A 26,845-nucleotide genomic window follows, 5' to 3' on the forward strand; every position below is an offset into this window, starting at 1 on the left:
AGGGGCTCGTCGTGAAGCAGCTCTCGGGCCCAATGCAGTGTGCAAGTTGGGGACTCGCTGTATTATAGTGAGTCAGAGGACAGAACACAATATTGAGAGCGGATGAGCAGGACGAAGAGGACAGTGACGCCAGCTGTCCTGGTGCAGTTGGACTCACACCCCCAGTAAAGGACAGGGGAAGAATAGCTCTTGAACGGACTGGGTTGGAACCTGATGAATAAGAGCCAATGAAGTCAAAGCTCTGACCAGCACAAAAGCCAGAAGGTTGAATCTCAGCAGTGTGAAACCAAAGGTTGTAGGTTTGAATCTCCTCGACTGCTCTAGTAGCCTTGTTCAAGGTACTCACCCTCAATACCGTCAGTAAAAATTACCCAGCTGTATAAATGGGCAAATAGTGGTAGGTAGCTTCACATTGCACTTAGCTTTGGAGAAAAGTGTAAAGAGAAATAATAAACGTAAACCCACAAACTGTTGAAAAATGATCTGTGCAGAGCTGAGACTGGGAGTTAAAGAGGTTCATGCAGCAACACTTTGAGCCCTGATCTCCATGTGCTGGAGAACTGCAGTGCAGCAGGATTTTAGGGAACAAACATCAATCGGAGCATCATTTATACCTGAGACACCAGGTCATGTGAATTATTACCCAATAAAACATTTCATTGACTAGCGATGAGTCCAGACACAAACTGTGGCCTTTGGAGGCTTAGGTTGGTCAACCAGCCTCACTGAGTTATGGAAAATTCTCTGGATCAAATGTACTTTTATTGTAAAAAATTACCATAAGCCGTTTTTATCTTAAAACACACCAACAGTCTCAGTGAAACAAGTCAAAATACTGTATATCCTCAGTAACAAGACTGAGACCTTCTGTGTTCTCAAGGAGACACGACTTTCTAGGCCTGGTTCTCCCTGGAGTGACTTCTTCAAACGTTACAGCGGTACATAAATACAGTGACATTTCCGAAAGACCATTCTCTACATTAAATCACTCGTAATTACCAGGTACTCACCGAAACGTCTGTTTTAAAGGCCTGTTCCACTAAACTGAACGATTTCCTCATTATGTTCCTTCTCTTATGAAAGGAGAACACAACACCCCCAATAGCGTCCCTTTATTTCCTCTCATGCGGGCAAAGTTGTGACATTTCTAGTGGAAAGCATAAGATGTCTTTTTCAGAGAGATATCATCACATTTCCTTATGCGATGTGTTAAAGCTGTTTTGTAGCTCAAGTATTCAGCAGGGAAAGTCTGAACTTAGTCATTAAAACAGTTGTGAATAAGAAGAGTACAGTGCGGTAAAGTACAGCGTGCGGTACTCAGACATCCCTTATGGGCAGCTGTTGGGAACTGAACAGAAAATACTGTTGTGTCCATTTATTTGCATATTTGGGGGGAGTTATGTGTTCTTGTTCAGTAAAGGACTATGAGCAAAAGTAGTTTGTCATATCAACATTAGTAGTAGTGTTACCAGCCCACACACCTTATTCACCACGGTGACTTACACTGCTAGATACACTACTTACACTGGGCCACTCATCCATACATCACTGCAACACACTCTCTCTGTCACTCACTCACTATGGGGGAACCTGAACAGCATGTCTTTGGAGTGTGGGAGGAAACCAGAGCACCTAGAGGGAAACCCATGCAGACACAGGGAGAACATGCAAACTCCACACAGACTGAGGGGGGATCAAACCCATGTTCTCTCACACCACCCAGCCACTGTGAGACAGCAGTGCTACTCACTGTGCCACCAGGCCACCCTATAGTAATGGTATTGATCCATTATGGGAAACATTTTGTGGCCTGTAAGGAGATTTGGACCTTAGTTTACATTACATATACGTTACTTCATTCAGCAGATGCTTTTCCCCAAAGCGACTTCCAATCAACTTTATGTAGTGTTATCAGCCCACACACCTTACTCGCCAAGGTGACTTACACTGCTGGATACACTACTTACAACGGGTCACTCATCCATACACCAGTGGAACACACTCTCTCCGGGTACCAATCCACCCGAACAGCAGGTCTTTGGAGCTGTAACCATCACTTAGCTTTAAAAATAGTACTGGGACAGTCCAGCTGCATAACCAAAAGTCAGTATAGATTTTTTTAAATACCTTCAACACAATTTCCAATTCCTGTTCCCCATGTGTGTCACGAATGATGTACTGCAACACCACCACCAGGGGGCAGGGTAGCTAGTGCCCAAGTTACACATTGCTGGAAGATCAGGTTCCCCAGAGTAACCAGACACCGCAGCAATACATGAATTTACAACCAAACAGACAAGAATAAAATGGTAACACTTACAGTAACAGGACAATAAAACTAATCCAGATGGAACATCGTTCTTTCTATGACCCGAGGAACTGATTCTTTTACTCCCGCCGAGCAACACAGTCTCAGATTCGGTGAACCTCCCTGGTGCTACACAAACGCAGCAATGAAAAAAACAAAGTGAAAAAAACGCATCGCAACCCAAATCAACGAATCATGTGCAAAACAGTCCGCCCTTGTCTCCCCAGCCAGTAACTGTTTGTTTTTTATAATTCGGTTTCAAATCTAATGAGAACCCAACCACCGTCCTACCCACCGTCCCCACTTCCGGAACAATAGAGCATGTTTTGCTCAAACCAAAACTGGAGGAGGATCACAGTTAGATTCACATGTGCAATCATTTCTGTGAGGCAGTTTCACCTCATGGTTTTCAGTTTTAGTTATTTCCTTTTGTGGTGTTATTGAACCACCCACACACTGTCTGAACCACTTGTCCCATTCAGGGCTGTGGGGAGCCAGAGCCTAAACCAGCAACAGAGGGTGTGAGGCTGGAGGGGAAGGGGACACACCCAGGATGGGATGCCAAGCCATCACAAGGCACCCCAAGCGGGACTCGAACCCCAGACCCACTGGGGAGTAGGACCTGCTCCAATCCACTGTGCCACCGCACCCCCCTGAACCCACATGTAAACGCACACAATCCATCAGTGGCTTCACTGAACATGCTGGTTTCGCTCCAGGTTATTAATCATAAGTTAATATGGATCACTGGGTGCTTCTCAAAAGCAGCAAGAGAGTGACAGGAAGGATATCACTGAAAATCGGCAGAATTTATTTTTCAGGTATTACTTGTTAAGAATCATATTACTAATTAAGCGCAGGTGTTAAAGGCACCGTGAAGTTCTAGCTTACATTTATTTTCTTAGACACTTTTCTCCAATGAACTCTATGTAGTGTCACCAGCCCACATAACTTATTCACCACGGTGATTTTCACTGCTAGATACACTACTTACACTGGGTCATTCATCCATACATCAGTGGAACACACACTCTCTGTCACTCACACACTATGGGGGAACCTGAACAGCATGTCTTTGGAGTGTGGGAGGAAACCAGAGCACCCAGAGTAAATCCACACAGACATGGGGAGAACATGCAAACTCCACACAGACTAAGCAGGGATTGAACTCACCTTCTCTCACACCACCCAGGTGCTGTCAGACAGCAGCACTCCTCACTGTGCCACCGTGCCACCCTATCACTAACACACCTGTTATATCTCAGCATTTGTTACCGTGCTACAATTTCTTTGTTTTCTGACTTGTCGAAAGTGCTGCCAAACTGCTTATATCTTGCGTAGAGCACAACATTTCTAAACGACAGCCAAATTTAATTAAAGGTTCTTATTTTACTGCTCTCTTCTCACGTCATCTGTTCCACGGTAGTAGGAGAGAAACAAATTTAGTGGAAGATGCGGAATCACTTGTACTGTGAAGGATCGACTCCAAAGCTTTGCAATCCACTCTCGATCCCTTGCTGCTTAGAATTGGAGAATCTGCTCTTTTTAGGATCGACTTCCAGCCCTACTACAAACAATCACTCAGAAGACACGATTACCGTACTTTAGCTCACACACATTGACTGAAACCGCTTGTCCCGAGCGGGGTCATGGCGAGCTGGAGCCTAACCCGGCAACGCAGGGCGCAAGGGTAAAAGGGGGGGGGGGGACACAGCCCTGATGGGACGCCAGTCCATCACAAGGCACCCAAAGCAGGACTCGAACCCCAGACCCACCAGACAGCAGGCCCTTTCCAAGCCTGCTGCACCACCGCACCCCCCCATTGCAGTTCTTTCTATGTCAAATTCAATTATCCTAAAAAGTGTAACGAATGACCTTGTTTTATAGCTTGCTGGATCTGACTGAATCTGATCAGTCAGTAGTTAACAAAAATATATTCAAATTGCTTTAAAGCACAAATATCTGGGATGCCAATTGTCTAGAACAACAAGTCAGTAACACTGTTGCTAAAAAAAAGGGTTTAAACCTCTTCCAGTAAAGATTATTTTGATATTTCTGATCCTACCTTGATGTTTCAGAGATGAATACAAATAGTAAATAGCACATACAAAATTAAGATATCAAGACACACTTGAAGAGATGTTTGGAAGAAGTCAGAAAGCAACTAATACTACACAGCTGGGGGGAAACGTCGGTGTTTCATAGCCGCTTCTAGAACATGGTCATCAGTCTTCTTCTTGTGTGGTCATCATGCATCTCCAGTGAGTCACAGCAGACATACCATAAATTGTGTGTAATGGTAACTATATATATAAAATTACTATATTACTAGAGCGGGGGGAGGGGGTTGGACCGTGTCCTCCTCTCTGGTGGGTCTGGGGTTCAAGTCCCGCTTGGGGTGCCTTGTGGTGGACTGGCATCCCATCCTGGGTGTGTCCCCTCCCCCTCCACGCCATGTATGTGTGTGTTTACTAGAGCAGGGGCAGCTGGTGGTGTTGTGGTTACAGCTGTTGCCTTTGGATTTGAAGGTTGCAGTATACATATATATATATATATACACATATATATATATATATACATATATATATATATACACACATATATATATATATACACACATATATATATATACACATATATATATATATACACATATATATATATACACACATATATATATATATATATATATATATATATATATATATATTCGAGTCCCGCTTGGGGTGCCTTGCGACGGACTGGCGTCCCGTCCTGGGTGTGTCCCCTCCCCCTCTGGCCTTACGCCCTGTGTTACCGGGTAGGCTCCGGTTCCCCGTGACCCCGTATGGGACAAGCGGTTCTGAAATGTGTGTGTATTTACATTGATACAAAATCTATTATTAAAATATCAGATTGAAACAAATATTAACACATTGTGTTATTCACAAAAATATGTGATCTTGTCAAGAGTCTGAAGTGGTTCCGGCTGCTGCCTTTGTTTCGGGTTTAGAACTGTAAATTGTACTGCTTGTCCTACTTCTGCTGCTGTTTTATTATACTTTGTACTGGGAGACGCACACAGCGAACAATAAACAATGGTTTTATCACAAAACAGCCAAAGAGAAAAAGGAATGAATACTGAATTGTATCCAGAAACAGTTCACTGCATTTGAAAAAGAGGAAGCTGAGTCTGTACCAGATGTCACATGTGATGGAAGCGTGACCACAACGTGCTGTTTCTCTGTCCAGTGTCTTGATGTCAAGCACTGTTTGTTGGTGTTCCTTCAGTTAGAGTCTAAAGGCACAAAGACCAGCAGCGACCGTCTTCAGTAAATGTAACATATCAATGCGTGACCTTCTCTCGGTGGTTCTCAGATGTAAACCAAGTTGTCCTGTTGCCATCAAGAATGGAGCAGAAGTGGAACTCCTCGATGAGCTCATATGTCATGGCGGTCCATGGATGATAACTTTGGCTTCTCTGCAAGACCTGGGCAGGGTTACACAGCTGGACAGTTAAAGTACACACTTCTGTTCTCTGGTGTAAACAAGATGCAAGGTGCGGTCATGGTATGAACCAGAGATCCTCCTGGAAATGTGTCTTTGGCCATCCATTACCCATAATTCATCTGTGGAACCCTTTCAAAAACATGTGTTCAGCAGTTTTCACCAAATATTATTTCCTACATTTTCCATCTTTTTCCTCCTCTTCTCTTTTATGCCTTAAGATGTGAAAACTGAGGTCCTCTGAAAGGCCACTAACTGATCCCAGATCAGTCCCAGATTCAAGTGTCCAGTGTGGTAAATGGTTTCTTGGTGGGTTTTTCACTGCTCTTGTTGATCTCTGACTGAATCTGAGGAAAGAAATAAACTGATCTTAAAGGTAAACACAAAATAAGCTTATTAATAGTAAACAATAATGAGCAGTTATTAGTCTCAGTCTTTTCAGAACCAATATTAAAATTTATGTCAACTAGAGACAGCATTACATCAGTGAATCACTTTCTTTGACTTTGTTAGTGTTACAATGTCTCACCTGAGTTGATCTTTATGTCATCATAGGGACAGCCTTTGGGTTTTCCTGTTACAATAGCAAAAGTCACTTTAATTTCACTTATAAGTAGGACAATTTTTTTAAAGATACTATAGCTGCAAAAACAAAGACAAAAATATTCAAGCATACATCTTTCACACACTTTGAATTCTCTCATATTAGTGTTCGTTAACACACCAACACGACCACGTTTTTACAACGGAAGTATAATTAACACGATAAATACGCATAAAACAGTCACATTTGTTCACATAAAGCAAATCAACAGACATTATAACACAAGAATATAAACTAAATTAAAGTGACAATTACCGTTTGCGCCCTTTGAACCTTATGCAGAAAATGTCGCTTCAGAAGTTGTGCTTCCGTGCTGCACGTCCTTCCTCCGCATCCGTAACACCTGACCCACAATTCAACATTCCCTCTCTCAATTAAACTCAGATCACGTGACCCATTAAAATCTGCATTTAACAAGCCAGAGTTACATTCTTAATATCACACGGTATTTATTACATTTTAATGATTTGAAAAACTGACCAAACTGGAATGAAAGAAATTTCTAACAAAAAAACCAACCAGACTCTCAAACCTGTCTCTGAGACAGTTACAGATACTAAAAGTAATAAATTAGCTTAATAATTAATACCATAACCATAATTATGTTAACACACAAGTTCACACATCACTGTGTTTCAGAGTTAAAATAATTCGGTCTATTCAACAATATTCAACACTATTCATTGAATATTTTAACACTCCAGTGATTTTAAAAAGTTTCCAGTTGATGTCAGAAAGAAGCTTATTGTTCATTTTTATGGGAAAACACTGAATATATCACATTTTTACCATGCACAAAAATGCCAAACTTGTCTTACCCGGTTAGGTTGTTTTCTTTTTCTTTTGATATAAAAAAAATATCCTATTACTCCTCCTCCAGCTAGTAATAATACTGACATTCCTAGTAAACTCAAAAATACGATCATCTCCCAACTCTTATTTCCACACTGAGAGTCTGACACACTGTCTCCTGGTTTGATTGTAGGAAGTCCTTTGGATTCACAACTGTGAAAAACACATATGAAAACATAAAAAGAAAAATTCACATTTCATACATTAAATCTATTTGTAACAAATTTTAACGAAATAGGTAAATAGCGAAAGAAATAAGTAAAAATTTTTAAATCACTTTGAATTCAAATCTAAATGTAATACTCCGAGCAGGAATGACACTTACTCTGTGTGTGGTGTACAGGAGATTGAAGATCCATTTGAGAAAGACCTTTCAGGGCAGATTTCACACACGGTGTCAGTAGAGTCTGTTCCTACAGTATTAAAGAACAGGAAATGTTTTATAAAACATTGAAAGGGATCTCAGGAACACACAAAACATGGCTATTCATTTAATATAAAAATATGAAAAGTCCAGTCAGACCAGGGTGTTTGATGAAGTGTCCAGGTTTGCAGGTTGTGTGTTCCTTTGCTGCTCTACATCCTCCTTCATAAGGATCAATACAATAGTTCCCTTCCAGGGCTCCACACACTGCGTCTGAAGAGGGTTTACACTCCTTCACCGTCTTTAAACCAAGACCTGAAAAAATGGAGTAATAACGAATATTAGAATGGACATACGAAATAAAATAAATAATAAGAGATACATTTATTAACTTGACAGAAGCACTGGTATCCTCACCATGGTCACACAGGGTACAGGGACCACATTTAGTAACACCGTTTGGTTTGTCAGTGAAAGTGGATCCAGTACAGGGAACACAGGAGGTACTGGTCTGTTCTGTACAGTGTTTGTACACATGGAACCCTAAAATAGTACAACATGGGTTATTTGCAGCACTTTTCAATTTACAAGTCAATGATACATTAGTAAGAAACTGCACACTTACCTGGTGCACACATAGGACAGCACTCCGGACCTATTTTATATTCAGCTGCTTTACATCCTTTACAGACACAGCTGAGGGGCAGGAGAAATACTGAAACCATCTGAGAAAGGAGAAAAAATGTTATGATATATCCAGGTTTCATCTGGGTATCAAAAATCAAATATTAATTAAATGACATGTGTTTCCAGTGTACCTGTAGGTGCTGTTTCTTATTTCAAATTTAGTTCCATGTTCATAAAATCAGAGCCACAATGATCCAAATTCACTTTTATATACAGAAAAGTGCATTTCAGAGTGAGGTTTCTGCACATTGGATTTTACTGTTGGCTGTTTTCACAACACTGTGCCAATTGTAGTTGCCATCTGTGGTGAGATTTCGATGAAATACCAGTTTTACTGGGTGATTACTTAATGACACTGGATAATTGCTGAAGTGCTGTTAGGAAATACCAGTAAGCATTGCTCAAATTACTGCACAGAGAAATGGCCTTGCACTACTGACTATGCAAGCTGAATTTGAAACTCAGTAACTGAATTTCAGCTGAATTTACATTTTTTGCCAGGTGTAATATACCACAGACTTGCCTATCCATGATAAATTTGCATGAAGGGAAGATATGGTTGTTTGAGAACCCAGTATCAGAAAGTGCACTAATAATAAAGGACTGGACATTTGAAAGAAGTAGATATAGCATGAAATAGTTGTGAAAAATATGCATTCACTAAAGACTGAGGTTCCCATGGTGTTCATCACTGCTTTGACTTTCTCACCATTTTTCTTGCATAGAAACTTCTACCACATTTTACTGAAATTAGTGTCATTTTGTTACACCAGTTTCAGTTTAACTGTGGATTCAGTGCTGAGGAATGAAGTAAAACCGTTGCACTCACTTTGGTAACATGAACCACAGCTGCTCTACTTGAGAAATCCACCGTTTTGTGTGTCATAGTAACATTACAGTCATATCAGCTATTGCCATTTCTCTGTGGACTCTGTTGGCTGTCATGTCTGCTATGAGCAGCGATGAAAGAAAAAAACCAGAGGTTTGGGCCCAAATTATCTGGCAGAAAACAGTGCAGCTGTTCCCAGTGATACAACTGGAGAAGAAGCTATGAAAGGCAAACAAAAGGCCTACAGAGCTGTGGGGTTTGGGATAGTCTGTGGTTCTAGAGGGATTGGGAGGGCTGGTTTTGAATGGTCTTGACAGTGTCTTCTCCTTCCAGTGCTGAATTTCTGTCTTCTCTGTGCTTGTCCACTGTAGCCCTGTCCTGCTCCTGTGTTTCGAACCTGTTTAAGCCATGTTCTGATTTGCTTGTCCTGTTCCACTCATGGTCCATGTTTAACATGCCCTGTGCTTCACTTTGCTCCATGTTTCTCCAATCACATCTGCACTTTGGTTCCTAATTTATTCTGTGTGCTCATTTTCACTCTGCTTGTGAGTTCCATACCCCCAAGTCCATACTGGGATGTTTCAGTAATACATCTGTGTGAATACTATAAGTGACATTGCTATTTTTGAACTCTAAATTTGTATAACTGGCTGAAAGTGTAAAAGAACATTTTCTACCCACTCATACTGAAAGTACATTTATTATGATGTTAAACTGGTCTGAGTAAAACTTACAATTGTACTTGATGACAAACTGTAGAGTTTTTGTACTTGAAATCAGCCATCATGACCATTACTCACTCACCACAAGTGTTTTCAGGATCTGTCCCTCCAAACACATTGATTTTATTGTTAATTCTTCTCTCCTGAGGCTGAAACCAGAATGTGTACCTTCCACGATTGAGCTTCATGGGGGAAACCTGAGAACTTCAATAAACACGATGGTTTGAACAAGGTTAATCTGTAAGGCCCTGATTTAATGTCATTAATATTTTTGAAATGCTACTGGTAATTTAGCTTTGGTAAGTATCTACAACATATTATATGGTAATACTTTTCAGTATTTGTTATTTAATTGGTAAGTTGATACGTTTGTGTTTTATTCTTTCATTTGCTTTTAGTTACAGAGGATTGTTGTTCTGTATGTAAGCGTGTTATTTGGAGAATGCGTGTGACTGCGCATGCGTGGGAGCCAGAGAGGAAACGTCGGTTGAAAGTTCGAGCGCGTTCTTGCAGCTGTTGTTAAAAATGTTTGTGTCTGCGGTTGTGGAGGAGTCAGCAGCACGTCTTATTCATTAAAACCTTAATAAACCCCAGACGTTCAGGAATCATCCATAGTGCGGTTCTGCTCTGGCCAATACAGCATAAAAACAAAGTGAATGTATACTTCATTTACCCAAAAAGCATGATTCACACCAAAAACTGTTCTCTTCAGCCCGGTCTTAAATTCCTTTTTTCCTGGATATTTACGTAAAAAAACTAGGTGATAAAATTATTTTTTTCCTTTATGTTTATGGGGGAATGTTCAGTTTGTTCTAGTGCTCTCCCCGGAATTACCCTCAGTAATGCCTAATAAATATGCTGGGAGGACAAAGTAATGCGGTAAAAGTTTAAGCGGGAAAATTAACCCAATTTTAGGGAAGTTACGGGGAAACATGAGCAACGCTTTGATGTAGGCGTTTTAATCCTTTGCTGAGTAAGTTGAAAAAGAGGATTCTTTGATGCCTGACAGGAAACCGACCTTAGATGATCAGTAAGTTTATTTTATTACGAGTAACATAACACGGTTCAGAATTTAGCCGTTCGAAAAGTTGAGTTTTTTCCATTTTGCACTGCAGGGGAGACACCTCCGTCCGAAAAAACACCATCGAGTCACTCTAGTCGTTCACTGTCTTTCTCAGAAATATTACAATGAGCCAAATACAAAATCAACATGTTCGTTCAAGTAGAACTTGTGAAGTGAACTGTGAAGGACGGGGAACAATGAAATATTTCACCATTCAGTCATTATGATCATACACAGTACTCTGTACATAAAACACGACACGTCGCTCTGACATTTAAAATGATGGACGCTGAAACTCATAAGTTACAGCAACAGTCTGTAAGACTGTAACGACCAACAACAATAATAATTTCACTATGCCGCTACAGGGAAAAAACGCAAATGTGCACATAACAGAAGGGCATATTTTAACCAAACACACACAAGTTTTTTTGAACCGCTTATCTCATACGGGGTCGCGGGGAACCGGAGTCGAGCCCGGCAACTCAGGGTGTGGGGCGGGGGAACACACCCAGGGCGGGGCGCCAGTCCGTCGCAAGGCACTCCAAGCGGGATTCGAACCCCAGACCCACTGGAGAACAGGACCTGGTCCGCGCCACTGCGCCCCCCGCTTAACCAAACACATCAACCCATATAAGGATAAACGACCAACTCGATGCCCAATAGATAGACAACACACACACACACACACACACACACACACACACACACACACACACACACACACACACACACACACACATATTTTCGGAACCGCTCGTCCCATACGGGGTCGCGGGGAACCGGAGCCTACCCGGTAACACAGGGCGTAAGGCCGGAGGGGGAAGGGGACACACCCAGGACGGGACGCCAGTCCATCGCAAGGCACCCCAAGCGGGACTCGAACCCCAGACCCACTGGACAGCAGGACCTGGTCCAACCCACTGCACCACCGTGCCCCCCTAGCTAGACAATATATAGTTCAAATTTTACAGTAACAGTTATTACCTGTAGAAGAAGTGGAGACAGACGGACAGTAGGACCGATGTACCGCAATGTCCCTCCCCACCTGTTGGCGACGCTTCCGTGACCGCCGACCACTACAAAACACTTGTAATATTATGAAAATATCAACAACACACACACCACCCGTGTCGTGTTGTTGTCTGTACAGAACTGAAATATCGAAAATGAGAAGCGGGATTATCGGGGGTGCAGTGGCACAGTGGCGCAGTGGGTTGGGCCACAGTCCTGCTTTCCGGGGGGTCTGGGGTTCGAGTCCTGCTTGGGAGGCCTTGCGATGGACTGGCGTCCCGTCCTGGGTATGTCCTCTCTCCCTCTAGCCTTACGCCCTGTGTCACCGGGTAGGCTCCGTGACCCCGTATGGGACAAGTGGTTCTGAAAATGTGTGTGTGTGTGTGTGAGAGAAGCGGGACTAGAAAAAAAAAATGGCGCAAAAGAGGCGATTTGTTTTTTTTCTTTCCTAGTAGTAGTCCCGCCCCTAACGCATCCAATGAAGAGATCGCTGAAAGCAGACATTCACAGTAATTTACTGCTCCTTTACCGCGGGGTGTTGTTTCTATTCAGACACATTATATCTCTGTGACAAGTTGATTTGCAGGAAGAAATCATTTTGTTCCATTTGAATTCTACACAAATCTGTGCAGGTCCACTCAGAGGATGTGCGGACAAAAACACAGTATTGAGGGCAACTGGTAACACTGTGGTTAAGCTCTTCTCTCCTGTAATTCTGTGAAATGCAAATGGTGAATTAGTGTAAGAGCTTCTTGTTGTACGGACTTGACATGGGGTATTTTATTGCTAAATTACCGCGACCCTGCTCGGAAGAGGCGGTTTCAGATTGTGTGTGTGTGTTCTTCTTGCAGGACTGCAAGTTCCTGGGCAAAAAGTCGAAAAGAGCAAATCTAAGCTGAGATCTACTGTAAGTCAGCTCCGTTTGGTGCTAAGGATTCAAGAAGAGGCAAGAGGCACAGTTCCTTTCATTGATTTGAAATTGGGATATTCCTGTACTTACTGGTGCATCTAAATAGTCAAGTGTTCTAATCTTCACTCATTTCATTTTGAAATATTTCATTATGAGTAACTGCACTGTCATGCCAATTTGTTCACTTTATTACATTGTAAAAGCTGCACCATTTACTTTTCTGAGCAGAATATGAAGAACTCTTCTGTTTCATGTGTAAAGAAATGTACACTCCCAAGCCACTTTATTAGGCAGACCTTGCTAGTACCAGGTTGGACTTCCTTTTTCTTTGTGAACTGCCTTAATTCTTTGTGGCATAGATTCAACAAGGTGCTGGAAACATTCCTCAGAGGTTTTGGTCCATATTGACATGATAGCATCACGCAGTTTCTGCAGATTTGTTGGCTGCACATCCATGATGCGACTCTCTTATTCCACCACATCCCAAAGGTGCTCTATTGGATTGAGATCTGGTGACTGTGGAGGCCATTTCAGTAAAGTGAACTCATTGTCATATTCAAGAAACCAGTTTGAGATGATTTGAGCTTTGTGACATGGTGCATTATCCTGCTGGAAGTAGCCATCAGAAAATGGGTACCCTGTGGTCATGAAGGGATGGACATGGTCAGCAACAATACTCAGGTAGGCTGTGTCATTAAGGGGCCCAAAGTGTGCCAAGAAAATATCCCCCACACCATGACACCATCACCACCAGCCTGAACCATTGATAAAAGGCAGGATGGATCTATGCTTTCATGTTGTTTACGCCAAATGCTGACCCTACTATCTGAATGTCGCAGCAGAAATCAAGACTCATCAGACCAGACAATGTTTTTACAATTATGGTGAGCCCATGTGAATTGTAGCATCAGTTTCCTGTTCTCAGCTGACAGGAGTAGCATCTGGTGTGGTCTTCTGCTGCTGTACCCCATCTGCTTCAAGGTTTGACGTGTTGTGTGTTCAGAGATGCTCTTCTGCATACCTCGGTTGTAACAAGCGGTTACTTGAGTTACTGTTGCCTTTCTATCAGCTCAAACCAGTCTGGCCATTCTCCTCTGACCTCTGGCATCAATAAGGCATTTTCGCCCACAGATATTTTCATTCACTGGATGTTTTCTCTTTTTCTGACCATTCTCTGTAAACCCTAGAGATGGTTGTGTGAGAAAATCCCAGCAGATCAGTAGTTTCTGAAATACTCAGACCAGCCCGTCTGGCACCAACAACCATGCCATGTTCAAAGTCATTTAAATCACCTTTTTTCCCCCTTTCTGATGCTCAGTTTGAACTTCAGCAGATTGTCTTGACTATGTCTACATGCTTAAATGCATCGAGATGTTGCCATGTGATTGGCTGATTAGATATTTGCATTGAGAAGCAGTTGAACAGGTGTACCTACTAAAGTGGCTGGTGAGTGTATGTTTTTAACCTTTATTGCAAATATTAGAACAGTAAAACAAAAAAATGGACAACAATAATGTAAATAAATTGACTCTTAATGTACAAATGGGGGGGGTGCGGTGGCACAGTGAGTTGGATCACAGTCCTGCTCTCCGGTGGGTCTGGGGTTAAAGTCCCGCTTGGGGTGCCTTGCGACGGACTGGCGTCCCATCCTGGGTGTGTCCCCTCCTCCTCCAGCCTTATGCCCTGTGTTACCGGGTAGGCTCCGGTTCCCCGTGACCCCGTATGGGACGAGCGGTTCTGAAAATGTGTGTGTGTGTGTGTGTCTGTGTGTGTATAGATTTGGAGAAAAGTATCTGCTAAATGAATGAATGTAAATGTAATTTGATCAGGGTAGCCACAGAAAGCCAATGGAGAGAAAAGAGGGGAGATAGGTAGGAACTCTTAGACAGGTCAAACACAACTCATGCAGCAGCGTTCTGTGTCAACTGAAGTGGATTGATGGCAGAGCTGTAGAAAAGAGTTGAAGGAAAGAGTTGTAGTAGTTCAAGTGGAATATCACCATGGCCTGGACCAGGAGTTGGTAGAGATCGCTGTGAGATAAAGCTGATTCCTGTATGAGAACAAACACCCAGATGCCCTGCTCACTGGGCAGTTTAACCAAGCCAACTTCAGGAAATCTGTACCCAAAATACCACCAGGACATCTCTTGCTCCACCAGACAGTCAAACACCGTCGACCACTACTACACTTCACCGCTCGGTTGTTCAGGGAAATGAAGAGCCTAATTTTTGTTTACGCAGAAACTTCCTTCACCAAACGCAAAGAATGTCCGGCTTCTCAAATGTTTTACTCGGTGAGTTTCCTCATATCTTCATATTTTTATCTGATCTTACAAGTGTTAAAGTCCTAGAGCAGATAAAAATTTAGATTCCCCTAAAGACCTTGTGCTAAGACATTTCCCTACTGCAAAATATAGGGAATGGATTACCAGCCCACAAAAAGTGTTTGTTTCACACACTGTCCAACTAGATAGGTAAAAATTTCTCTAGTCATCATTTCTGCCGATTAAAATTTCTATTCAATAAATAAACTAATCCTAAAACTGTCAAGCCAATGAATAATAAAATGTAAAATAAAACAAAAACAAGAATGAGTAAGACCAACTAATATAAATGCTACATGACAGAATCTTTAAAACACATACCCCAAGGCTTAAAACCATAAATAATTAAAAAGGAACTTACCCCGTAACTCCGAAGGACCTGCACCTCAACAAGCCTATCTAGTATCTTCTCAGCATCCTAGACCTAGCCCGTCCCCCCTGCCATTCTCGCTCCTCACTCTCCAACACACAGTCATCCTTATATTGCTCGTAAATCCCCAGAAATACTTACTCATATTTTACCCACAATCCAAATACTTAGAACAAACCCATTTTCCTGGCTGGTTTCAAACTCCGGGTAACGCGGGTCGTTACAATACACGTAAAAACTTTAAAAAAGTCAAAACGACTTCGTATGAATCCAGAATTATGCTTCTACTAGTGCTAGTAAATTCGTTCGGTGGTAATGCTGTAGGTTTTATTACATACGATAGGTGGGTACAGCCATAGTTTTTACACTTTGTACTAAGATTCTTGTATCACCACCCCCGCGGAGTGACACAGAGCTCCGATACTTTCGTTTTTACTATCAATCAGTATGACAAAACAGCGTATGATATGATAGTCCAGACTGAACAGATGTGAATCATGCAGTTTTGCTAAGTTTGTTTACTCTTCAGGAGTAAACTTGTGTGCTTCGATGCAGATTTACCGCTCTTATTGGTATTTCTCTGTTCTTTACTCCGACAGACGGTGTAAATATTCCTGTTTACTCAGCGGTCCTGCGACTCTTTTTCGATACTTTTTTGTTTTATTTTTCATACCGGCGACGGGTAAAGAGAATCTTCACCCAGATCATGGAGCATTTAGTGTAAGTATGCGTGTGTGTGATGAACAGTGGTGTCGAAACGGGCAAAAAACGCGGTAAATTAATGTAGATGTGTGTAAACACGGAGTAGAATAACTACAGTTTTTTGAAGAGGGCGGAAGAGACACTCAGATCAGACAAAAAGGCACTGACTGACTTAGTTCGTTTTACACTTATTTATTAATTTAGCAGACGCTTTTCTCCAAAGCCGCGACGTACATGTCAGAAAATACAGTGTGTGTATTAATATTAGCAGAAAGAGACATAGATCATGTAGACGTAGGATTCTTAAGTACACTTGACAAATCCGCGAGACTTAGGAAAACCGCGTTCCTATCGCCGGGGGGTGTGGTGGCGCAGTGGGTTGGACCGGGTACTCCTGTCTAGTGGGTCTGGGGTTCGAGTCCCGCTTGGGGTGCCTTGCGACAGACTAGCGTCCCGTCCTGGGTGTGTCCCCTCTCCCTCCGACCCTAAGCCCTCCGTTACCAGGTTAGGGTCATGCTCCCCGCGACGCCATATGGGACAAGCGGTTCAGAAAGTGTGTGTGTATGAGTGATTCTTCCCATGGCATATGAACCAATGTTCATTACGCAAGTAGCTACATAAAACTTTACCAGAATATCGACGATTGCTGATTACGTAGAATGTTTTAAGAGTAAAATTAAAGCGTTTTCTGTGTACTAATTCAATTGCTCTGTGGTTTAAATAGTTCAGTCGTGTCTACATGTGTGTGTCGCGGCTGTTGTGTTTACTCGAATAAACACACTGAGAATGATATTGTTAACTGGCACGTAGCCTCGTTTAATGTTCACGCTGAGTTTTCACTACCATGTGCTTTTTTTCGTATTCCTGCTAAATCCGCTTCCTTGCTACGTAGGTATCCTTCCTGTACCTACCGAACACATCTGCCCTCTATAGGTAATAACAGAAACAACAACTGATCACCACATCCCCTTTCCTTTGAAAGTAGAAACCGAGATAAACAAAACTAAGACATAATAGATAGATACTATATCACAACAGATAGTCAAGTGTTACAGAAACCATGAAATTTCAAAATTATACATATTCTATATACACAAACGCCACAGAAAACAGGCATCTACAAATTAAGTCTGTCGGGTTTCTTTATGGTTCGCAGTGATCTTCTTAGTACCGGAGGATCACTCGTCCCGGCAGAGTGATCATTGTCAGGTGCTATGGACGAGGAAGCCTGTGTGCTCAAAGGCACTTGATCCTGTGATGAGGCTTGAACCTCTTCTCTCTGATGATCATCCAATGGTTGGGTTGTTTCTTGTGTCTTGAGAAGACTTCTACGATTTCTCCTGAAGACCTGTCCATTTTCTGCTCTAACCACGTATGATCTCGGATTCACTTCTTCCAGTACAACAGCTTTCCTGTCCCAGTGGTTTGAATCCCCAAACCTGACAACGTCATGCTCTGATAATGGTTCCAGTCTTTTGGTATTCTTGTCGTAGTTTGTCTTCTGTCTCTTTTGTAGCGCTTTTTGTTTCATTGCAATGTCCTTTATTACATCTTGCTTTATGTCACCTCTGTAAGGAAGTGTTGTCCTGATTTTGCGACCCATCAAGAGTTCTGCAGGAGATGCACCATGTTCCAGAGGCGATGCGCGATAACTCAGAAGAGCTAAATATGGATCTGATTTGCTCTCTGACACCTTCTTGAGCAATTGCTTCACAATGTGCACTCCTTTCTCCGCCTTCCCATTGGACTGAGGAAACTGAGGACTTGAAGTCACATGCTGGAAATCATAGTGAGCAGCAAAGTCCTGAAACTCACTTGAACTGTAACAAGGACCATTGTCACTCATTACCACAGTCGGAATGCCATGCCTGGCAAAAACGGATTTCATGTGCTGTATCACACATGCACTCGAAGAATTGGACAACAGTGCTATCTCAGGGTAACTGGAAAAATAGTCCACTACCAAAAGGTAGTCCTTCCCATTGAAATGGAACAGATCAGTACCCACCTTTTGCCATGGATACTTAGGTAAGTCCACTGGGACCAAGGGCTCTCTTGCCTGCTTGTTCTGATGCTTGAGACAAATTTCACATGTACTGACCATTTTCTCAATGTCAGCATTCATTCCAGGCAAATATATTGCATCCCTTGATCTTCTCTTGCATTTCTCTATTCCAAGATGTCCTTCATGTATCCTGCAAAGCATTTCCTTTCTCAGGACCTGTGGAATTACAATTCTGTTTTGTCTCAACAGAAGACCATTTGCTACACTGAGCTCGGCTCGAACATTGTAGAACTGTGGACAGGAACTCTTGACCCATCCATTGTTCAAATTTGTAATCACCGTCTGCAGAACTGGATCTTTTCTCGTCTCTTCAGCTATTTGCTTGGACTTCTGATCAGACACTGGAAGGCTTTCCACAACAACATTCACATGCATGTCCACATCAACTTCAGTAGAGCTCACTTCATGTGATTCGCATGCTGATGGTGCGCGAGACAATGCATCAGCTAAGACAATGTACTTCCCTGGAGTGTACACTAGTTCAAAGTCATAATGCTGCAGTCTCATCATTAGGCGCTGAATGCGTGGAGACATCTCATTCAGATTCTTTCGAATGATTGCTATTAAAGGCTTGTGATCTGTTTCAGCAGTGAATGATGGTAAACCATATACGTAGTCATGAAATCTCTCAAATCCAAACACAAGTCCCAAGCACTCTTTCTCTATCTGAGCATATCGGCTTTCAGATTGCGACATTGTTCTGGAGGCATAAGCTACTGGTTTCCAGCCATGAGCCTCTTCTTGGAGAGAGACTGGGCCTAGCCCATATTTTGATGCGTCCGTGGAGATTTTGATCTTCTTGGACGCATCAAAGTATACAAGAACTGGTGCCGTTGTCAACGTTGACTTGAGGATATTCCATTCTTTCTCATGCTTGCTTGTCCATCGAAACTCGTTTTTGTGACTCAGCAGTTCCCTGAGTCTAGCTGTTTTCGTGGAGAGATTTGGAATGAATTTACCAACAAAGTTCACCATCCCCATGATCCGCAGCACACCTTTCTTATCCACTGGACTCGGCATGTCAAGGATTGCCTGTATTTTACTTCTATCAGGCCCTACACCATGTCCTGACAACTTGTCGCCTAGAAAGGTAATTTCAGTTACACCAAACTGACACTTGGCTTTGTGGAGCCGCAGTCCATATTCCCTAATTCTGAGAAGTAGCTTCAGAAGCCTCTCATTGTGCTCCTGTAATGACGATCCCCATACCACTATGTCATCAACATATGCACGAACTCCACTAAGCCCTTCTATGATGTGCTCCATGGCACGATGAAAGATTTCAGATGCTGATATTATGCCAAAGGGGAGTCGTAGGAAGGAATAACGTCCAAATGGTGAGTTGAATGCGCAGTATTTGGTGCTGTCCTCGTGAAGTTTTAATTGCCAGAACCCTTGAGAAGCATCAAGTTTGCTGAAATACTTATCACCAGCCATCTCACTGGTAATCTCCTCACGCTTTGGAATCTGGTAATGCTCTCTTTTTATATTCGCATTTAAATCTCGAGGATCCATGCATATCCTCAAATCACCATTCTGCTTCTTCACACAAACCATGGAGTTCACCCAGTCTGTGGGTTCCTCCACTTTCTTTATAACTCCCAGAGCTGTCATCCTGTCAAGCTCCTTTTTTAGTTTATCTTTTAGTGGTGCTGAAACTCTTCTTGGAGCATGTATCACAGGCTGAGCATCTTCTCTAAGATGAATTTTGTAAGTAAATGGGAGAGCTCCCAGCCCCTGGAAAACATCCTCAAATTTGCAGACAATATCATTTGGAGTTTCCTGTTGTGCCAATGCTACATCATGACTATTGATGCAATACACTCGTCTGACGAATCCTAACTCCTCACAGGCTTTGTCACCAAGCAGGGAGTGATGATCATCTGGGACTACAACAAAGACAAGGCGATGAATTTTGCTCTTTACACGTACTTTGAGTCTACACACACCTTGAGTGTTATGTCCTGCCCATTGTAAGCTTTAAGCGACACTGGACTTTTCCGAATGTGAGGTCTAATTTTCATCTCCCTTATGTCACTTGTGCTTATCAGATTGGCCTTAGCTCCAGTATCAAGTTTCAGTGAGACAATGGACCCATTTATTTCTAATGACACAATCCATCTATCCCCAGACACACTGTCCACCTTTGAGACATTTTCTTCTTCAGTCTCATTGCAGCGCCGAACACTTTCTGTATCACCGTCGATCATCCCCACAAAGAAAGTCTCTGACAATTCCGTCTCTTCCACAGCATGCACATTTGTTGTTGACTTCGACTTATTCTTCTTTGAGAAACATTGTTTGGCAAAGTGGTTCACACCTTTGCATTTTGCACATTGCTTCCCATAAGCCGGGCATCGCCTGGGTTGATGCACCGAACCACATCTTTTACAACTGAATGCCTCAGTGCCTGTCCTCGGCGTGGATCGTGCACTTCGCTTTTTCATTTGTGTCAGCAACAGCAGCGCTCACTTTGTCACCGAAAGTTTTCGAATGCAGCAAAGCAAGTTCACTCGCATGACAAATCTTGACAGCATCATCCAACGTTAGCTCCACTTCCCTAAGCAGTCGTTCCCTCACTTTCTTCTCGTGAATGCCAAAGACAATTTGATCCCTAATCAGCGAATCAGTCAAAACACCAAAGTTGCACGTTCTCGCTTTTAGCTTCAGGTCAGTTAAGAAAGAGTCGAAGCTTTCTCCTTGAATCTGAACACGCGAGCGGAACACATACCTCTCGTACGTCTCATTTTTCTTGGGCGAGCAGTGCTCGTCAAATTTCCTGACGACTTCCTCAAAAACCTCTCCATCCCCAGGTCTTGCGAATGTGAAGGTGTTGTACACGTCTAGTGCCTGAGGTCCAGCCACCGTCAGAAGCAACGCAATCTTTCGCGCATCTGGCTTGTTATCCAGCCCAACCGCTCGCATGTACAGCGAGAATTGCTGCTTGAACGCCCGCCAGCTGCTGTCGACGTTCCCGGTTAGTTTCAAGGACTCAGGCGGTTTAACAGCATCCATCGTAATCCTCGCGGCTGTCATCTGCTCAGAGCACTCCTGGTACCATGTTGTGTTTTCTCAATAAACACACTGAGAATGATATTGTTAACTGGCACGTAGCCTCGTTTAATGTTCACGCTGGGTTTTCACAACCATATGCTTTTTACCTATATCTCCTAAATCCGCTTCCTTACTGCCTAGGTATCCTTCCTGTACCTACCGAACACATCTGCCCTCTATAGGTAATAACAGAAACAACAACTGATCACCACAGCGGCGGGTTTCGCTGGTGTCTGCAGTGTGGCGGGTCCGGCGGGGTCTGTCCGGGGTCCGAGTCCTGCTGGGTGCCTTGCCGCGGCGGAAGGGCATCCCGTCCACGTGTATTCCCTCAGCCTTGCGCGCTGCGGTTTCCTGCGACCCTCGGGACAAGCGGCACAAGCGGTTGTTGACATGATCATCATGGGTTGGTTGGTTACACGACCCGGCCATTTGCCCGGTTTAGTGGCACGAAGCGTCCACCAACGGTGCTCCTATTACTGGTCACATTTATATTTATTTATTTATCGGACACTTCTTTCCAAAGCGACGTACATCTAAAAAATACAATCAATGTGATCATTACATTAGCAGAAAGAGACATGCAGACACGTGATTCTTTAGTGCAGCGCTTAGTTTCTTTCCCCCATATATTATAACGACCCGCGTTACTGACAGTTTTAGCGGAAAAATTGGTTTATTGTAAATAGTGGTAAGAGGAGGGCGCGGTGGTGCAGTGGCGCAGTGGGTTGGACCGGGTCCTGCTCTCCAGTGGGTCTGGGGTTCGAATCCTGCTTGGGGTGCCCTGCGACGGACTGGCGTCCTGTCCTGGGTGTGTCCCCTCCGGCCTTACGCCCTGTGTTGCCAGGTTAGGCTCCGGTTCCCCGCGACCCTGTATGGGACAGGCAGTTCCAAGTGTGTGTGTGTGTGTGTAAATAGTTGTATTGCAGGAAAAATTGAATCAAGTGTTCAACTGCAGCCGGGATGTCTGCCAGTGAGGAGGGAGTAGGTTTGAGGTGCTGATTCTCAAGGAAACAGCAATGTTCATCTCACCGGTAGCTACATAAAACTTGATCCAAACTGCAACGATTCCTAATTGCCTTCCCTGTAATATTTTTTAATATATACAAATGTTTACATTATATTACTACAGGAGTAGCTGCATGAAGGTTTATCCAAATCCGTGGTTTAACACAGGCACAATCTCAGAGTTATAGTGTATGAACCTTTACATCCACACACACATTGTCTGAAACTGCTTGTCCCAAGCAGGGTCATGGCGAGCCAAAGCCTAAACCAGCGACACAGGGTATAAGGCTGAAAGGGGAGGGGACACACCCAGGACAGGATGGGATGGGATGCCAGTCCATCGCAAGGCACCCCAAGCAGGCCTCGAACCCCAGACCCACCAGAGAACAGGACCCGGCCAAACCTGCTGCGCCACTGCACCCCTTACATTTACACCTTACGTGAATTTAAGAGATCGTGAGCGAAGTGAGTCTGAAAGAGGTGCGTTTTAAGACCCTTTTTAAATGTGGACACAATCACCAGTAAGAGGGGGAGGTCGTTCCAGCACAACGGAGCCAGAACCGAGAAATATCTGGGAGCAGTTCTGTTGACGCATTTGTTGGCCATAATCAGGGTCTTAAATTTGATTCGGGAAGCTATTGCAAGCCAGTGCAGAGAAACAAGTAGAGGAGATACATGGGAACACTTTAACAAGTCAAATACAACTCGGGCAGCAGCATTCTGTAGAAGCTGCAGAGGTTTGATGGGAGTAGCGGGAAGACCACGCAGGAGAGAGTTGCAGTAGTCGAGACAGGATGTCACCATGGCCTGGACAAGTAGTTGGGCAGAGTCAATTGTGAGGTAGGGATGGATCCTGCAGGTATTATGCAAGATGTATCTGCAATTCTGAGTTGTAGCTTTGATGTGTTGTGAGAAAGATTTACTTGAGTCAGTCATCACTCCTAGACTCCTAGCAGTGGTTATTGAATCCATGGGAGGCAATGACATGGCTGAGGGAGGAGGTGCAGATCGAGAAGAGCAGAGGGTCCAGTAGCGAGCTCTGCAGAACACCAGTTGAGAGAGGCAGAGGAGAACAGGAGCCCCTTCAGACCACTTGATAGGATCTGTCAGATAGGTAGGACTGAAACTATGTTAGTGCTGTTCCTTTGATGCCAAGCTGACCAAGAGAGGAGCGTGAATAAAGACATACATACTTAAAGAGAAGTGAATAAACATTTACATTAATAAATAAAAGCAAACATCCTCTTATCCATAGACATGGATGTTGGGTGAAGTTTCTTTACAAACTGATGAATGAAAATATTTCTTTAGCATCGATTAAGTACTTAACCAAATGACAGCAGGACTGAAATGTAATCTTAAGCAAAGAAAGTGTCCCTCGGATCATCACTATTCTGACAATGAAACTGGTACTTAAGTAGGACAAATGGCTAACTGTGGATCTGAGTGATCTTTTTCACATCTCTATTACAGGTTCTGTATCTTCTTGTCACTTGTACCAAATGTAAAAGGTTGTGGCCCAGCAGAGTACCAGAGTGATGCTGGAGAATGTTGTCCTATGTGTGGGAAAGGTACCTTCTTTTACACACTTCCTTTTATGGTTCATTGAAGTACTTGTGAAGAATATCATTTTATTGTATTATTGTACTGGATTACATATCATGGTTTTAAGTGACAGAGAAGAAGCCTCAAATATTATATCCAAACATCACTTAACTCATCAGTTTGCTGCTTTTTGTGCCACCAGGTTGGGTTGTTCAAAAAGACTGCACATCCAACAACATCACAAGATGCATTCAGTGTGTTCCGGACACACATATGAATAGGCCCAATGGCCTCAGAAAATGCTTTCCATGCAAGGCTTGTGATCCGGGTCAGTTTAAATTATCATCTGATTTATTCTAATTTGCATTAGTGTTAAGTAAGAGTACAGATGTGAAAAATTCTTGACTAACAACTGCATTATTTTCAGGAAAAGGGCTTCGTATTCTTCAAAATTGTACCAGTGTTACTGACACTGTCTGCGGTGTCATTGATGGATTTTATTGTCAAGAGGAATCAGAGAATGGAGAGTGTAGTTTTGCGGTCAAACACAGTTCGTGTCACCCAGGACAGAGGATTAAAACACTAGGTAAGAACCACAGTACAGACATGGGGTTTTACTCTGTTCTTGGAATAGCCATGTGTGTGACCACCTGAAAAGCATCCCTGTGTTGCTCTGTACACTCCTGACTGTAAGTTTTGTTCTTCTCTGTGAAGGAACAGAGAAAGCAAACACAGTGTGTGAAGACTGTCCACATGGTCAGTATTCTAAGTATGGTGTCAACTGCACAGAATGGACAGAGTAAGTCATCTTGCCATGGGTGTTTCTTGTATTTTCATTGTTCACTGTTTCTGGGGAATTCACAAACCAATACAAATATTTGTGTTGGAATTAATGAAAGCATTTAAATTTCTTGCAGCTGTGATATATTTGGTGGAATCAAGATTGAAGATGGAAGCTCACAGAAAGATGTCGTTTGTCAAAAACCAATCAAAAGACACAGAAAAATTCTTCCTGTTGTTTTTTGTGGCTTATTGCCCTCAGTCCTCATGGTGCTAGTTGCACTGTAAAAAAGGTTAGTCAGTACCTTGCCAAAATTATGTAAATGGAATAACAATGTTATATGGACATTTTTAATCAGGTTGAATAATATAATTGGCTAGATTATATAAGGTTTATGTCCTTTTACATTTATTCATTTAGCAGATGCTTTTCTCCAAAGCGACATACTTCTCATAGAAAATACAATGTGTTTATTACATTAGGAGAAAAAGACAAAGATGCAGATGTTTCTTAAGTACATTTAATTTCTTCCATCACATTTTAACTTCTGTTAGGAGCCTCTGGAAAAATATGGGTGTAATTGATAATTTGGATATTACATCACAAACAGTTCATTTAAACCATGATTTCACAATGCATTTAAATTGGTGTGCAATAATTTGCTTCCTATTTTACCATTTGTAATTTTTTCTTATCCCTATAGGTGAAATAGTGAATTCTGAAGGACCAAATACTGACACATCTGTTTGGTAAATTGGCAGATTTACTTTTTTCACTGTCTTATTAGTCATTCAGGGTAAAAGTCAAATTATTATCATGGTGATATTACAGTTGTAATTATTCACATGTACTATTGTTTCCAGTGTGAATGGACAAGCCAGACGAACACTTAACGGAACCACCTCAGCATGTGAGTATCTTCTTTAAATCTATTAGAAACTTAACAGCATGAGTTTGCTACAGCTGTTGCTATAACAGGACATGGCAGTTTTGATTATGCGGTTTTCAGTGTGACTTCAAGTACTTTTGTTTTTTCCCCACACTTGAAATACCTCTTTTTCGAATCAGTTGGGGATCCCAAAATTTGTCCAAGTGTGACGGGGTCAATGAATGTGTGTGCAAATACTCTAGACTGGCTTACCATTCAGATTGTGGCCTGCTTGCATTTTTTAGACAAATTCCATATCAAAATAGTTTTAAAGGCTTTCTATTGTTGAGTGGAAACGATTGTTTCTTTTTTACTTTTGTTTTGGGACCCAAAGGACAAAGGTTCAAATCCCACCTCCATCTGTAGTACCCTTGAGCAAGGTACTTACGCTAAATTGCTCCAGTAAAATTACAAAGATGGGTAACTAATTGTAAGTGGCTTTAGAGAAAATCATCAACTACATGTACTAATGTATTTAATATTTCTTGTTGGAATTTAAAATAATCCGCATCGGTTTTTCCTTTTTCATGAAAACTGGCAGAAGTGAGGAGCCTTGGAAGACACTGCACTTTAAAAATGGACTGTAAGGGTTAAAAGATCCTCCTGAGGGCTCAGTCAGAAAATGTGATAAGAGCAGAAATCAGCACAATTTACTGTCATCCTGTACAGCCTGCATCTACAGTTGTGACGAGTCTGAGTGCTTTGTAAACTGTGAGCTCTGGGTGTTGCACCTTCCTTGTACCATGTCAGAGAAATATGAAAGAGACTGGAAGGAGCATAGAGAGGTGGAAGATGCACCTACTTGAACGATGAACCTTGGTGCAGCAAGTGGTAGGTAAACTGGGTTTACTTGAGTCACACGTCTGTAGCTGTGTCTCTTTCTCTTAATGTAATGCATAAATTGTACTTCTCCTGAGTTGTACATCGCTTTGGACAAAAGCGTTTGCTAAATTAATAAATGTAAATGTAAGAACACACATCTGATACCCTGAACTGCCTTATGGAGCCAAAACATTGTGGTCAGTCGATTATGAAGATGACAGTGCAGCGCTGCAAAAACCTTTGACGTGTGAAGAAATAGATATGTAAACTTGAACAAAATACTTAAAATTTCCAAGTATACATATGAATGAGAAGTGAATTTGCAAAAAAAAAATGTCAGAAAATTGGAAAATAATCAATTGAACTGTGGTTTACTGGAAATAAATGTGTTAAGTACCTCACACAGTATTG

General features: G+C 42.4%; 2 protein-coding genes across 2 annotated transcripts in view; one reads left to right on the forward strand and one right to left on the reverse strand.

The window, feature by feature from the left end:
• Window positions 1-26,845, reverse strand: part of LOC108922356 (tumor necrosis factor receptor superfamily member 5-like) — a 533,457-nt gene that overhangs the window by 42,913 nt on the left and 463,699 nt on the right. The gene's annotated exons all lie outside the window — the stretch shown is intronic.
• On the forward strand, window positions 23,809-24,797 carry LOC108922340 (tumor necrosis factor receptor superfamily member 14-like; the record flags this gene model as incomplete). The annotated part of the gene is made up of 4 exons (XM_018732419.2): window positions 23,809-23,929; window positions 24,106-24,231; window positions 24,331-24,489; window positions 24,618-24,797. Coding segments are annotated over 4 exons (495 nt in total), but the record flags the coding sequence as incomplete, so codon positions are not given.

The sequence above is a fragment of the Scleropages formosus genome, chromosome 2 (assembly GCF_900964775.1).
Source record: "Scleropages formosus chromosome 2, fSclFor1.1, whole genome shotgun sequence".
Classification (NCBI taxonomy): Eukaryota; Metazoa; Chordata; class Actinopteri; order Osteoglossiformes; family Osteoglossidae; genus Scleropages; species Scleropages formosus.